General features: G+C 43.5%; 1 protein-coding gene across 3 annotated transcripts in view; it reads right to left on the bottom strand.

Moving 5' to 3' along the window:
* Positions 1-15,734, bottom strand: part of LOC136114614 (E3 ubiquitin-protein ligase RNF38-like) — a 189,501-nt gene that overhangs the window by 108,609 nt on the left and 65,158 nt on the right. For all 3 annotated transcript variants that reach the window (XM_065860004.2, XM_065860005.2, XM_065860008.2), the window contains exon 2: positions 440-510. In XM_065860004.2, the coding sequence (XP_065716076.1) occupies positions 440-510 (71 nt within the window). The remainder of the gene's footprint in view (positions 1-439; positions 511-15,734) is intronic.

Genomic DNA, 15,734 nt, shown 5'->3' with positions numbered 1-15,734 from the left:
AACAGTAGGTTCCTGTCTGTAAAACCTGGAGTTTCCATCTCCAAATATAGAAAAGAAAGCCATTGCAAAAAAACCCTCTCAGCATTATTAACTAGCTCAAACATCAGAAGACACAAGTGATAAGAGTAAGACACATGCTCAATGTATTAACAATGACATCACCGCTCTTTATTACTTGTGAGGGTCAGTATGGTAAACCACAAATATTTAGAATGTGAGCAAAAAGAAAAGTATGCTACAAGAAAATATCCCTTTAATCAACTAAAAATATTGTCTTGAGTGAAGTAAGTAGATATACTTTCTAAAAGGCCAAAGAGATTTCAAAGTGTAACACTGAAAGTTAGCTACTGGGCCTAGAAAACAAACACTTAGTACAGTAAAATCAATGTGATTCATTTAAAAATGCACCTTGCAAATGGAACATTTATACAAACCTCACCTTGTCACTGTCATTGCTACAAATGTGATCTTGATGGACTGACTGGCATTGAAACGAAGTGCCAATGCTACCTACAAGAGAAGTGGGGGAGGGGAAGGGAAAAATTTGTTAAAATGAAAACCCAGTTCCTATGAACACTAAAAATAAATACAGACAACTGTACCAGCAAGAAACTATTTTACACAGCAGAGATATTTACTTGTCAAACATCTGTATCAGACAGTTCTTATATTCAAGACTATAAGCAGCAGACAGACATTTTTCAGTGTGCCAACAATAACTTCACCCAAATTAATTTTTTTAGTTCTTAAAGATAACAAAATTAGCACTGGTTCATCAATCCCAAACAAACATATACAGTAAAATACATATGCACAAACTTAATTAAGAACTAAGCTGTACTGAACCAAAATAATTAGAAGCTGGGAACAGCTTATGGCTAACATGCAAATGAATACATGTACAGAGCCTGTACACAGTGGAAAAAAGGAGCCTCCCTCTTCTCATTGAGCAAAGACACTTAAAAAAAAAAAAAAAAGTGGAAAAACCAGTCTCATTTGTAAAGCTGCATTACTACATGGTTTCCTTGCAAAAGATGTACCTAAAGCCTTTCCCTATCAATTTCTCACTGTTTTTTAAGTTTTGAAATGTGGATAATATTATTTTGTAACTTCACATACAGCATTTTTATTTCACATACAGCATTTTTTATATGTCTTTGTGGTTCACATTGCTTTAGACCATAAGAGGACTGATCAAAGATCTTGTAAGAATGCTTGACAAAATACACACCAGGCACAGGCAGAAAGCATTGCCAGTGTACTGTCTCCTTAGACACCTCTTCCAACACAGTTATTTGGAAAAAAAATTGTAATGGGTCATTGCTTATTGCCATCACTACTTTAGTTAAACAAAAATTTATCAGATATTAAAATTGCTTTCAGTATGTTTTCTTGCTTTTAAAGTAGAAAGTCAAGAATCATATGTGAGTTACAGTTAATTGGTGAGTACATTCACTTTGCTGTAATTTTATTTTGTTCAAGGACATGATCTTCAAAGTTATTTTTTTGGAAAATTTTTAATCCTTCCATTTTCAAATGGAAAGAATGCTTAAGAGCATGTTTTTTGATTATGCACTCCCTATTCAAGTAATCCCATAATTGTATTTTAGGAAAGAAAAAAATAGTTAACAAAATTGGTAGAATCTCCCTGTTAGTCACAGGGAGACTTCACACATTATTTCAATACACTGAAATTGTTGAATTATTACAGACTACTTAAGTAGTACATAAATGTAATAAATAGTCATTAAATCTAGATAGATTTTTGGCTTGGACCTAAAAAATTGATACCAGTTGCAAACTATAAAAACTGATCCAGCTGTCACAGCTCCTTATTTAAAACTGTTAACATCTGTGCTCACAAGCAGGCTTTGAAGTTAATCTAGATTTCTGTGGTGGGTCTGCCAGGTGCCCACCAGGCTCCTCTCTCACTCCCTCTCCTCAGCAAGACAGGGGAAGCTTGTGGGTTGAGGTGAGGACAGGTAGAAGACTCACTAATTACTGTCATGGGCAAAACAGACTCAACTTGGGGAAATTTAATTTATTGCCAAATAGAAATAGAGTAGGATAGTGGAAAAACAAACAAACAAAAACAACCATAATCAACCATAAACAAACAAAACCAAAAACCCAAACAAAACAACAAACAAACAAAACAACCTAAAAGCACTTTCCCCTCATCCCTCTTCTTCCCAGGCTCAACTTCTACCTCCTCCCCTCCAGCTCTGCAGTAGGACAGAGAATGGGGGTTGTGATTACTTCATCACAATTTGTCTCAGACACTCCTTCCTACTCACACTCTTCCCATGCTTGATTATAAGGTCCCTCCCACATGAGACAGTTATTCACACCCTTCTCCAACGTTCGTCCTTCACCCCAGGCTGCAATTTGTTAACAACTGCTCCAGCATGGGTCCCCTGCAGGGTCACAGGTCCTGCCAGAAAACCTGCTCTTGTGTGAGCATTCTATAGGCTGCAGCTTCCTTCAGAACACACCCATCTGCCCCAGCATGGGGTCCTCCAAGGGCTGCAGGGGGACAACCTGCATCACTATGGTCTTCACCACAGGCTTCAGGGAAAACTTTACTCCAGTGCCTGGTACACCTCGTTCTTCACTGACCTTGGTTTCTTCAGGGTCTCACATATTCTCACTCCTCTCCTACATTGTTTAGAAGCAGAGCACTTAGCTTATGTTTTACTAGTAATTAATAGATGTATTGTGAGTAAGAAACTAATCAATTATAACTAACTACATGAATTATTTCTTAGTATAGATGTATTGTATGTTAAAAATTTCCAAAAATTGTAATTAATATGTAACAATTGTGTGAATATAAGCAACGCAAGTGCATCCAGTCATTGGAGCACTTCTGGAGAATAATTCCCAGTGATCCCCAGTGCTGTCAATAAAGAATGCTGCTTAACAGTATAATTGATTCTGCTGTTAAGTTTATTTCTTTGTTCCAGGGAGATGGGGGAGTTACAGTCAGTACATAACAGTTCCTCTCTGCAGCTCCTTACTCCTCATGCTTTTCCACTGTTCCAGCGTGGGTCCTCTCTATGGGCTGCAGTCCTTCAGGAAAAAAAAAATTGTTCCAACTTGGGTTCTCCACAGGCCACAGTTCCTATCAGGGGGGTACTCCATGGGCTGCAGGGGAATCTCTAGCACCTGGAACACCCCCTCCCCCTCCTTCTTCTTTGACCTTGGTGTTCCCTCTGCTGTTTCTCAATCTTTTTTCTCTCTTCCACTGCCTGTCTGGTGTTTTTGCCCTTGCTGAAATACGTTTTTACAGAGGTGCCACCAACTTTGCTGACTGTCTCATCTTTGGCCTGCAGTGGGTCCATTGGGGAAGCTGGCTGGAACTGGCTGTGTCTGGCACAGGGCAGCCTTTGACTTCTTCTTACAGAGGCCACCCCTGCAGCATACCTCCCTGCCAAAACCTTGCCAAGTAAACCAAATACAATTTGTCACATGAACATTTTCCTATGCAAAACATCCCAATAAATTAGCTATTTTTTAAACACACTGTCCATGAATGTTTGTGCAACACATCCTTAGAGTCAAGAGCGATTAGTGTGGATCACAGCAGAAAGAGGAAGCCAACAGATGCAGCAGTTTGTGCAGCAGTTTCTGGGCTCTGCTTCTCTGAGGTCTTCTTGAGATCTCCTTGCATTTCTGGGCACTTTCTATGGGATCTGGAAAATCCTGGGAACCCTCAGAGAAAATTCAGGGTTCCTGGTGCTGTCCATTGAGGCTAATGATAAGGTAAGGTCAGCTCCTAACAAAGTCAGCTGTCCTCATCAAATGGTGCCCACAGCCTTTGTTCTAGCTGACCCCTGATTAGGGAAGGTCAAGCACCTTTTTAGCTACTACTGGGGAGAGGCCTAAACAGCTCCCAGACTGTGGTGAAGAGAGCAACTAGATGTGGCAGTTTGTATAACAGGGCACAGGTCTTGGACATCTTTGACAGATCATGGAGAACAGGAGAGGTGCCTGAGGACTGGAAGAAAGCTAATGTCACTCCAGCCTTGAAAAGGGCAAAAGGGCAAAAAAGAGGACCCAGGAAACTACAGGCCTTTTCAAGATGATGGAGCACAACTTAGCAATAATATCTGCCAGCTCTCTCAGCACTCGTGGGTGCATCCCATCGGGGCCCGTGGATTTGTGAGTATCCAGTTTGCTAACCTGATCCTCCTCAACCAAGGGAAAGTCTTCCTTTCTCCAGGCTTTCTGTCTTACCTCCAGGGTCTGGGATTCCTGAGGGCCAGTCTTAGCAGTAAAGACATGCAAAGAAGGTATTCAGTAACTCTGCCTTCTCTGTATCCTCTGTCACCAGAGCACTCACCTCATTCAGCAGCAGACCTACATTTTCCCTAATGTTCCTTTTGCTGCTGCTGATGGTCTTTGCTAACAAACTGACTAGACTTATAAGGGGAGCTTTAAACTGGATTTATCAGGGGAAGGGGATGGAGTTTTGAGTAACAAAGAGTCAGGGCCTGCTGATGCATTAGGAACTGTGGGAATGGCAGGACGCACGGCTCCAGCCACCCGGATGATAAAGGAAGATCAGTAGTAACATGACCATCTGGACAGTCAAAGTAGACTAATACTAACATGATTAAATCACAGCAATCAGTCAAAACAAGGTGGCCTTGACAGGTTACACAAGACTGTGTGTTTGTAAGGAGTGATAGCCCAGGCTGGTGAGAATGACATCTCGGGCCGGAACACTGGATGTATGTCAAGTGAGTGTTGGGCCTGGGCGTGTGTATTTGGAATAACATTTTTTTTAAAAAAACATCCTGTTTAACCTCTTGGTCCAGGCCCATATCTGTAAAGCTATAAATGGAGAAAGGCTAATTAAAGAAGGCTCAGCTCTGCCTGGCTCTGCTCTCACTGCTAACAAGAACTCTGTGTCTGTGCGTCTCTGTCTGCGTTTCTGTATGCGTGTCTGTATGTATGTGTCATTGTCATCACTGCAAGGAACCAACAGGGAAATATCAGAAATGCTACAAAGGGATTAGGGCTTGTTCCTCCAAAAATGTGACTGGGTCAACAGCCCAACTGAAGTGCCTCTATACCAATGTACACAGATTTGGCTAACAAACAGGAGGAGCTGGAAGCCATTGTGCAGCTAGAAAGCTATGATACAATTGCAGTCACTGAATCTTGGTGGGATGAATCACACAACTGGAGCGCTACAATTGACAGATATAAACTGTTCAGGAGGGGTGAGGGAGTTGCCCCCATGTAAAAAAACAACTGATTGACTGCACAGAGCTGTCTTTGAAAGACAGCGATGAAGAGGTTGAGAGCTGAAGGGTAAAAATTAGGGACCAAGCCGACAAAGGAAGTCTTGTTGCTGGTGTTTACTACAAGCTGCCCAATCAAGGGGAGCCTGTTGAAGCAGCATCCTTACTTCAACTACAGGAAGCATCATGCTTGCAGGTTCTGATCCCACTGGGGGACTTGAGTCACCCTGACTCCTCCTGGAAAAGCAGCACAGCAAGCTATTGGAGTGCACTGAGGAGAAGTTCTTAATCCAGGTAATAGACAGCCCAACCAGCGGAGAAGTATTACTTGACCTGTTGCTCACCAACACAGATGAACTAATTGGAGAGGTCAAGATTGGTGGTAGCCTGGGCCGCAGCGATGATGCCCTGGTGGAATTCACAGTCTTGAGGCATATGGGCCAGGTGAAGAGTAAAGTCAAGATCCTGAATTTCAGGATTTCAGGAGAGCAAACTTTCACTTGTTTAAGGAATTAGTGGATGGGACCCCTCCCCCCCCCCCCCCCCTCGGGAAACTGCCCTCAGAGATAAAGGAGCTGAACAGAGTTGACAGCTCATTAAGGACATTTTTCTTAGAGCACAAGAGCTCTCAATTCCCATGTGTAAGAAATCAGGCAAGGAAGGCAGGAGGCTAGCATGGCTGAGTAAGGACCTCTTGGTCAAACTAAACTGTAAGAAGGAAATGCACAGGCAGTGGAACCAGGGACACGTATCCTGGGAAGAGTATAGGGATGCTGCCTGGGAGCGTAGGGATGAGATCAGGAAGGCTAAGGCAATGCTGGAGCTGAATTTGGCAAGGGATATGAAGAATAATAAGAAGGGCTTTTAGAGTTACAAAGTCAGAAAGGTACTTTTCTAGGTACAAAGTCAGAAAATGAGATAGGGGACCTGGTGACAACCAACATGGAGAAGATTGAGGTGCTCATCAGCTTTTTTTGCCTCTGTTTTCACTGGCAATTGCTCTTCACACATCTCTCGAGACCCTGAATCTCAAGGCAGGGACTAGGGGAATGAAGTCCCTCCCATCACAGGAGAAGATCAGGTTTGAGACCACCTGAGGAACCTGAACATACACACGGGACCTGACAAGATGCATCCCAGGGTCTGAAGGGAATTGGCAGATGTAGGCACTAAGCCGCTTTCCATCATATTTGAAAAGACATGGCAGTCAGGTGAAGTCCCCAGACTGGAAAAAGAGAAACATCACACCCATTTTTAAAAAGGGTAAAAAAAGACAACCCTGGGAACTGCTGACGAGTCAGCCTCATCTCTGTGACTGGTAAGATCATGGAATGGATCCACCTGGAAGACATGTTGAATCATGTGAAAGAAAGGGAGGTGATCAGAGACAGCCAACATGGCTTCATCAAAGGCAAGTTGTGCCTGACTAGTCTCGTGACTTTCTGTGATGGAGTGACTGCATTGGCGGAGAAGGGAAGAGCTAAGGATGTAATCTACCTGGAGTTCTGTAGGGCCTTTGGCATGGTCCCACCAAACATCCTTGTTTCTAAATTGGAGAAATATCTGTTTGATGGATGGACTGTTAGATGGATAAGGAATTGGCTGGATGACTGCATCCAATGAGTTACAGTCAATGACTCGATGTCCAAGTGGAAACTAGTAATGAGTGGTGCTCCTCAGAGATCTGCACTGGGACCAGTACTGTTTAATCTCTTCATCAATGATATAGTGGGATCAAGTGTACTCTCAGCAAGTTTGCAGATGACACCAAGCTGAGCAGTGTAGTTGATACACTTGAGGGACAGGATGCCATCCAGAGGGACCTGGACAGGCTTGAGGAGTGGGCCCATGAGAACCTCCTGAAGTTCAACAAGGTCAAGTGCAAGGTTCTGCACCTGGGACAGGGCAACCCCCAATATCAATCTAGTCTGGGGGATGAAGGGATTGAGAGCAGCCCTGTAGAGAAGGACTTGGGGTACTGGTGCATGAAAGACTGAATATGGGCCAGCAATGTACTGTTAAATTACTGTTTAATCTCTTCATCCATGACATAGTGGGATCAAGTGTACTCTCAGCAAGTTTGCAGATGATGCCAAGCTGAGTGGTGCAGTTGATTTGCTTGAGGGAAGGGATGCCATCCAGAAGGACCTTGACAGGCTTGAGAAATGGGCTCATGTAAACCTCATCAAATTCAGCAAGGCTCTTACTGTTTAACCCCAGCTAGCAATCAAAACCATGATAGCTGCTCTCTCACTCTCTTCCCCTCTCCAAATATGGGAGAGAATAGAAAGGAAAGGGAGGAACTCATGGACTGAGATAAACACAGTTTAATAAAATAACAAAATAATACTAATATACCTACTACTAATATATATATATATAATGGAAATATAAAATAAAAGATACTGAATGCAATTCTTCACAAACATCATCTGAGCTGAGCAGTCAGTCATGGGAAGAGAGCACTCCGGTCCCCAACAGCTGATCCCAGAGAGAGCGAGAGAGAAAAGACCAAAAAGTTAGGAAGGCCCAGAGGCCCTCTGGAAAATGGCAGAATGGCAAAAGGCTGAACTAAAAGAATTCCTGAAAAGAACTCAGCTGAAATGGAGCAGAACTGGAATGGGTCTCCCTGAGCTGGAAAGCCTGACTCTCATTAAATATGAAGCATGATGCTAATGTCATGGAATATTCTCATTGATCAGTCTGGATGGCAGTCAAGGTCTGCCCTATCTATGCCCCCCTTCCTAGCTGCCTCACGCCTGCAGATAGAGAGCCCAGAAAGACCTTGGTGCCTAGACAACAGCTAAGACACAAATAAGTTCTGACATTCCCTTTGTTCCAACTCAAAAACACTGGAAAGTTACTTGACGAAAACTATTACCTGTCCAAGGGTGTTGTCTTCTTGTTCTCAAACTAAATCCAAACAATGACCATGCTAGCTATGAAAAAGAAGTTTCTAACTGCATGAAGAAAATAAACTCAGTTTCAGTCAAACCAGCACAAAGGCCAAGTGCAAGGTCCTGCATCTGGCTCGGGCCAATCCCAAATATCAGTACAGACTGTGGGATGAATGGATTGAGAGCACTCCTGCAGAGAAGGATTTGGGCATACTGGTGGATGAAAAATTGGACAAGAGCCGGAATGTGCACTTGTAGCCCAGAAAGCCAGTTATATCCTGGGTTGCATAAAAAGAAGCATGACCAGCAGGTTGAGGGAGCTGATTCTCCCCAACTGGAATACTGCATCAAGTTCTGGGGCCCCCAGTACAAGAAAGACATGGACCTGTTAGAGCGGGTCCAGAGGAGGACCACAAAAATGATCAGAGGGCTGGAACACCTCTCCTATGAGGACAGGCTGAGAGAGTTGGGGTTGTTCAGCTTGGAGAAGAGAAGGCTCCAGGGAGACCTTATTGCAGCCTTTCAATATGTTAAGGGGGCTTATAAGAAAGACAGAGAAAGACTTTTTGCCAGGGTCTGTAGTGACAGGACAAGGGGCAACAGTTTTAAACTGAAACAGTGTAGATCTAGATTGGATAAAAGGAATAATTTTTTTACGATGAGGGTGGTGAGACACTGGAACAGGTTGTCCAGAGAAGCTGTGAATGCCTCATCATTGGAAGTGTTCAAGGTCAGGTTGGGCGGGGCTTTGAGCAACCTGATCTAGTGAAGCTGTCCCTGCCCATGGCAGGGGGGTTGGACCTTTGAAGGTCCTTTCCAACTCAAATCATTCTGTGAGTCTATGATCTAAGTTATAACTAGCCTTAAAAGTTCTGCTCATTTCCATGTTTTGAGGGAAGCCTTATGCTCTGGAGTGAAAACTCATCTTCTGACCTATGAAGGCATCACCCAGAGACAGAGTTTCCAGTAAAAGCAGACCTCTTTTCTGTGAAGTTACATGTCCAAAATATACTGTGAGTCACTAAAGTTTGAACTCTCAAGAATCAAGGTGGTGATAGGGAGAAGAGAAAATCACTTCATGGAAGTGCTCAATTTCACTTCCAGCTCTACACATCCAGGAACAAGACCCCAAATTTAAATTCTTTCAACTGCTTTTTTAGTCAGCCACCAGAATATCTGGCATTTCTTTTATGTTTCTGACCATTAAAAGTGCAAATCAAAAAGAACTTTGGAAAAATAAGCATCAATTCTCTTTTGTAAATGGGTGGGAATAGTGCAAGAATGGCAAGGATAATTGTAAATACGCTCAAGCGACTGCAGCTGGGGTGTAGAAAAACACATAACTCACAAGTAGAACCTCTGTGTTTAGATAACAGGCCTGTCAAAAAAGTCGAAAAGGCACCTTATCATACATCCTTGAGATTGCTTTAGGCAAAGATCAAAGCAGTGTGAAAAACTGCGCCTGCGTGAATCCCTATATACAGGCCAAAACGAGCAGGCTCATTGATCTTCACCAAGGGCTGAATTCTGTAGTGCCTGTGTCTCCACTTGTGTGACCTCTGCCCGGGAGCTTAAGTGCTGTTTCAGAGATTCCACAGTTAGAGAGGTAACAAAAATAAATTAGCTCTTTGTGTTGCATCTGTCACCTCTAGTTGTTCCTGCGACCTACCTGCGTTGGCTCACACCTTTGCTGTGCTCAGCAGTTGCTAGAAACAGCCATGCCATGGTTTGCAAAAAGGTCGGGAACTGGGGAGGCTGTGCCAGTGCGTCCCAGCATTCATTCTGGGACGGTCCAGTATGGAGCGCTGGACACCCCCCACCCCCCCACCCCCGTGGGTACTTATCTGGCTAAATTGGCTCTGCTGGAGGCATGCCCTGAGACTGATGAGGTGCTGATTACCCCCCAGGCAACCAAAACGGCTATGCGCATGCTATGCGCATGTTGGCGTCACCGCATAGTCATTGAATTCTTCTTGCAAGTTAGTGGGGAGATTGGGATGGTTATTCATTACCGGTCTTAGAGCTCTTGACTGTGAAGTTGTTGCACTGCAGAGTAAAATAAGAGAACAGGAAAAGGAGGTTGGGATTTTACTGGATGCAAAGGTGATCTCGCAAGAAATAATTACTGTTCAAGCAGAGCAGTGCTGTGAGCTGCAAGATAATGTAGACCGGTTGGTAGCCTGTATTGCTAAGAAACAAAGGGATAAATATGGAAAGAGTAAGTTTCTGAGTTCTCAGATTCGTGCTCTCACCACAAAATGATCTTGGAGTCCAGAGGAATGGGATGGACATATTTGCAGTGAATCCTCAGACCCCGATATTGAGTTTGAATTGAGGGAGGTGGTGGGAGCACAACCCCCCAAATGATGCGGCAGCAGGAACAAGCAGATGTGGGGGGAGCAGGTTGTGCATACTTACACTCTGAAAGAGTTAAGGGAATTTTCAGAGATCGCTCAACAGAAGAGTGGGGAAGGAATACTGGCACGGGTTTTGCCAGCTTGGGATAGTGGAGCTGCATCTACCCATTTATTAGCAGATGAAAAAATGTATTAAGCCCTATAGCCAATGATGATCAGATACGACAACGATATGCTCAGCTGCAAACTGTCAGAGGTCCGGACAGGCAAGATATTATTGCACCTGCGCTATATCACTGTTTGCGTGCAGCAGTTTTAACAGCATATGCTGAACCTCTTGAATTGGTGTTGTCCCGTGGAAATTGGTGCACAATAGAGAAGGATATTGATTTAGTGCGGCAGATGGGGGTGGCATACGCATTGATTATGGGATCTGATCTGGACAGGGTAGCAGTGACAAGTATTAAAATGCAGCTTCTGAGAGGAGTGCCTGCCTCACTAATACTCGTGATTCTGCCAGCAGTGACAAATGCTACAGGTAATGCAGGCACTCTAGCAAATGTCTTGATGGGATCTGGGGCTGTAATTTCAGAACCCTCTGTTTGGTTGGTGAATAATGGCATGTATAATTGCATATATACTTGTTTTGACTATCTACACATTTGGATACTAGGAGAAATTTCCAGAGGTGGTGCATTTGTGCCATCTAAACCCAGGTGAATCTACTTCGGGAGAAAAACTGTTAGTCACTCAATAACATGGACCTCATATTTACATATGTATGTGCATATATATATGTGTGTGTGTATATATATATATATATATATATATATATATATCACAGTATGTTTGGGATTGGAAGGGACCTCAAAAGATCATCTAGTCCAATCCCCCTGCTGGAGCAGGAACGCCTAGGTGAGGTCGCACAGGAATGTGTCCAGGCGGGCTTTGAATGTCTCCAGGGAAGGAGACTCCACAACCTCTCTGGGTAGCCTGTTCCAGTGCTCTGTTACCCTCACTGAGAAGAAGTTCTTTCTCAAATTTAAGTGGAACCTCTTGTGTTCCAGCTTGATCCCATTGCCCCTTGTCCTATCATTGTTTGCCACTGAGAAGAGCCTGACTCCATCCTCATGGCACTCACCCTTTATATATTTATAAACATTAATAAGGTCACCCCTCAGTCTCCTCTTCTCCAAACTAAAGAGCCCCAGCTCCCTCAGCCTTTCTTCATAAGGGAGATGCTCCACTCCCTTAATCATCTTTGTTGCCCTACGCTGGACCCTCTCCAGCAGTTCCCTGTCCTTCTTGAACTGAGGGGCCCAGAACTGGACACAATATTCCAGATGGGGTCTCACCAGGGCGGAGTAGAGGGGAAGGAGGACCTCTCTCGATCTACTGACCACCCCCCTTGTAATACACCCAAGGATGCCATTAGCCTTCCTGGCCACAAGGGCACAGTGCTGGCTCATGGTCATCCTGTTGTCCACCAGGACCCCCAGGTCCCTTTCCCTTACACTGCTCTCTAATAGGTCATGCCCCAACCTATACTGGAACTTGGGATTGTTCCTGCCCAGATGCAGGACTCTACACTTTCCCTTGTTAAATTCCATCAGATTATCCCCCGCCCAACTCTCCAGCCTGTCCAGGTCCCGCTGGATGGCGGCACAGCCTTCTGGCGTGTCAGCCACTCCTCCCAGCTTAGTGTCATCAGCAAACTTGCTGATAGTACACTCAATTCCCTCGTCTAAATCATTAATGAATATATTGAATAATATTGGCCCCAGTACTGACCCCTGAGGCACTCCACTAGATACTGGCCTCCAACTGGACTCCGCACCATTGACCACCACTCTCTGGCTTCTCTCTTTAAGCCAGTTTGCAACCCACCTCACTACTCTATTGTCGAGACCACACCTCCTCAATTTAGCTGTGAGGATGCTGTGAGGGACTGTGTCAAAGGCTTTACTGAAGTCAAGGTAGACCACATCCACCGCTCTGCCATCATCCATCCACCTTGTTACATTCTCATAAAAGGCTATGAGGTTGGTCAAGCATGACTTACCCTTGGTAAAGCCATGCTGACTGCCCCTAATGACCCTCTTATCCCTGATGTGCCTTGAGATGGCACCAAGGATAAGCTGTTCCATTACTTTCCCAGGGACAGAGGTGAGGCTGACCGGTCTATAATTACCCGGGTCCTCCTTCTTGCCCTTTTTAAAGACTGGAGTGACATTTGCTTTCCTCCAATCCTCGGGCACCTCTCCCGTTTCCCAAGACTTGGCAAAAATGATGGATAGCGGTCTAGCAATGACTTCAGTCAGCTCCCTCAGCACCCGCGGATGCATCCCATCTGGACCCATGGATTTATGGACGTCCAGACTACTTAATTGTTCCCTAACCCAGTCCTCATCGACTAAAGCAAACTCCTCCATTAACCTGGCTTCATCCGGGGTCTCAGGGGTACAGGGTTCCCCAGGACATCCTCCAGCGGAGTAGACAGAGACAAAGGCGGCATTCAGCAATTCTGCCTTCTCTGTGTCTTCTGCCACCAGGGCACCCACCTCATTCATCAGTGGGCCTACATTGCCTCTGGTATTAGTTTTATCTGCTATGTATTTGAAAAAGTTCTTCTTGCTGTCCTTGACCCCATATACACACACACACACACACAAACAACACATGCTGTCAGGGTCCTGAGTATATCAACAGGCCTTAGTTGCCCTGATCAGCCTCACCTGGGACCTCTAACCCATAACCCCTGCCCATGGCCCCAGGACCTCCATTTAAACTCAGGCCTGGGCCTTTACTTCCTGTTTAAGCTACATTGATGGACCACCTGTTTCAACTTTTATTATAGTTGTGCCCGTCTATGAAGCTTCAGCTATAGACTGATTTCCCAGCTTGACTTTAGACCACGCTCATCACCACAAACTTGTCTGGTGATATGGACTCTCAGTTGATCCTAGCTTCCATCTCCAGACTTGCCTTTCTTGGGTGTTTGTGCTGGGTCAGCTGAGATAGGGTTAATTTCCACAGGAAGCTGGAGGATGACACAGCCAGGACAGCTCACCCAGAACTAAGCCAAAGGGATATTCAATACCATATAAGGTCATGCTCAGTTATAAAAGGGGGGCTGGTCAGGGGGGAGTCTCCTGCTGCAAGGGAGTGTGGTGGTCTGGGATGTTCTAGGTTCTCTCTGGAACACGTGGTTCAGTGCTATTGTGTTTCCAGTGCTAGCTGCTGTCCAGGATGGTGGGAGGTTTCTGCGCAGACTGTCATCAGGAATCCACTTGCTGCTTTGGAGGAGGCAAGCTCCAGTTTTGGAATTACCATCTGGTGAGAGGTTGCACTGTGTATCCATCACTCTGTATATTTTTTCATTATTGTTGTTGTTGCTTATTTGTTTGGTTTTATTTCTTTTTCCTTTTTTCACTAAACTACAACAGTGTTGTGGGACAGGGCCCTAGCTGTAGAGGCCCTTGCCCTCCCAAACTTATTATCATGCTCGGATCCATGTTCCTTAGGGAAGTTGTCTCCGAGCTTTTTTATCACACACCCCATCAATAAAATTTTCTGAGCATGTGCTCCCAATATATGTATATGTATTTTCATGTACTACTGTACTAATATATTATGTACATTATAAAACATACACAGAAAATAAAAATTAAAAAGTATGAGAGAAATATGAAAAGAACAATATTGTTCTGCACTCACTATATAAAAAAAATGTTTTTCAGTGAGAGGACTGCAATTGAATATACTTCATTATTTTTTAAAATCTTGGTTTATCACTGTGATACAATGATTTGAAGGTCTAGTTCTAAGTTCAGTTTATTTCAATACTTGGTTTTAATTGTTGTCATAGCTGAAAAAGTTACCTCAGAAAGAAACATACATAGATCCAAATGGAAGAAGTGCATCACTGGCTGTACTTACTAAATCATGGCACTCATTTTTCAATCCCATCTACCAGTTATACAAAATATTTCTTAAAATTGTGAAAGAAAAGGTGCTAACTGCAATACCACAACCTAGAAGAATCAACACTACCTGAGGCTATGAGCTTTTACCTCAGAGTCAGTGTGTCCTGAAGACCCAACCTAAGCCAGCGCTTATCAGCTGAGAACACCCCATACTGATGATAAAACAATAGGAGATTTACCCTTCAAAAAAAAAAAAAAAAAAACAGGCATATAACCACAGCCAGAACAGCAATTGACCAGAATCCAGCATAGCCCCCACACACCTGCATGTGACATCAGGTTAGAACAGTGAAGATTAACACACCACTGACCATATGTCCACACCACCTGCACAGGACAAACATGTACTGACCCTGCATAGGACAAGTATGTACCGATTACATGAGCAATAGTAACTGATTAGCCCACCCCTTAACATGAGTAATTTGATTGGTCTACACAACTGTATTGTAACATATAAAAACTCTGCTTTCCTCTATATTGGGTCCTCCATGCATTAGGCTGGGGTACCACTATGCACATACCTAAAATAAAAGAATAAATTCCCCAGATAATTCTATACTAAATATCCTTGCTTCCTTCCTCAGTCTGCGAAGAACTGACTTTTAAAAAATTTGGCTGGTAAATTTTCATCTTCTCTGATGATGTCAATCTGTTGTTTTTGCAAACTAGTCAGAAGATGCTGCATTTTTATGTTTTTGACAAATAGGTTCAAAACCCACTGAAACTCTTCCTTGGGAAATTTTTAATTAGGCTACAAAATTTTGTTTCCAAGTGAATCAAGCTTTATCAAGAAATGAAGAGGAGTAGAAGACCCAGCTGTACTCTCTCCTACTGAAAGCATATAGTTCTTATTAGAAAACACAAGCCACATTATGGTCAGTATGCATGACTGCAAAGATGGTAAGAAGATATCGTTTATGATCATATTCCAATAGCAAAAGTGCAGTCACAACCTCATTTACTGTGGTCATGGCTCCAAATTGAACTTTATACCAAACTGATACAGTTCAAGATTAATCTGATCTAAATACTAATTTTCCTCAAATGATTTGAAATAAATAGTGAATGTGCAGGTACAAGATAACATTGTATTCTATAACATATGTAGGAGGTACTTTTGGAAATATGAAAACACAATTCATCAGTTTATATAATAGCTAAGAATAAATAAAGATTATTATAGCATTAATGTATATTAAGGGTACTGCATAAAGATTATCAAGCAACACTCTGTGATGT

Source organism: Patagioenas fasciata, chromosome W (genome assembly GCF_037038585.1).
Source record: "Patagioenas fasciata isolate bPatFas1 chromosome W, bPatFas1.hap1, whole genome shotgun sequence".
NCBI lineage: Eukaryota > Metazoa > Chordata > Aves > Columbiformes > Columbidae > Patagioenas > Patagioenas fasciata.
The sequence above is the reverse complement of the archived record's forward strand: the minus strand, read 5'-3'. Positions and strand labels throughout refer to the sequence as shown.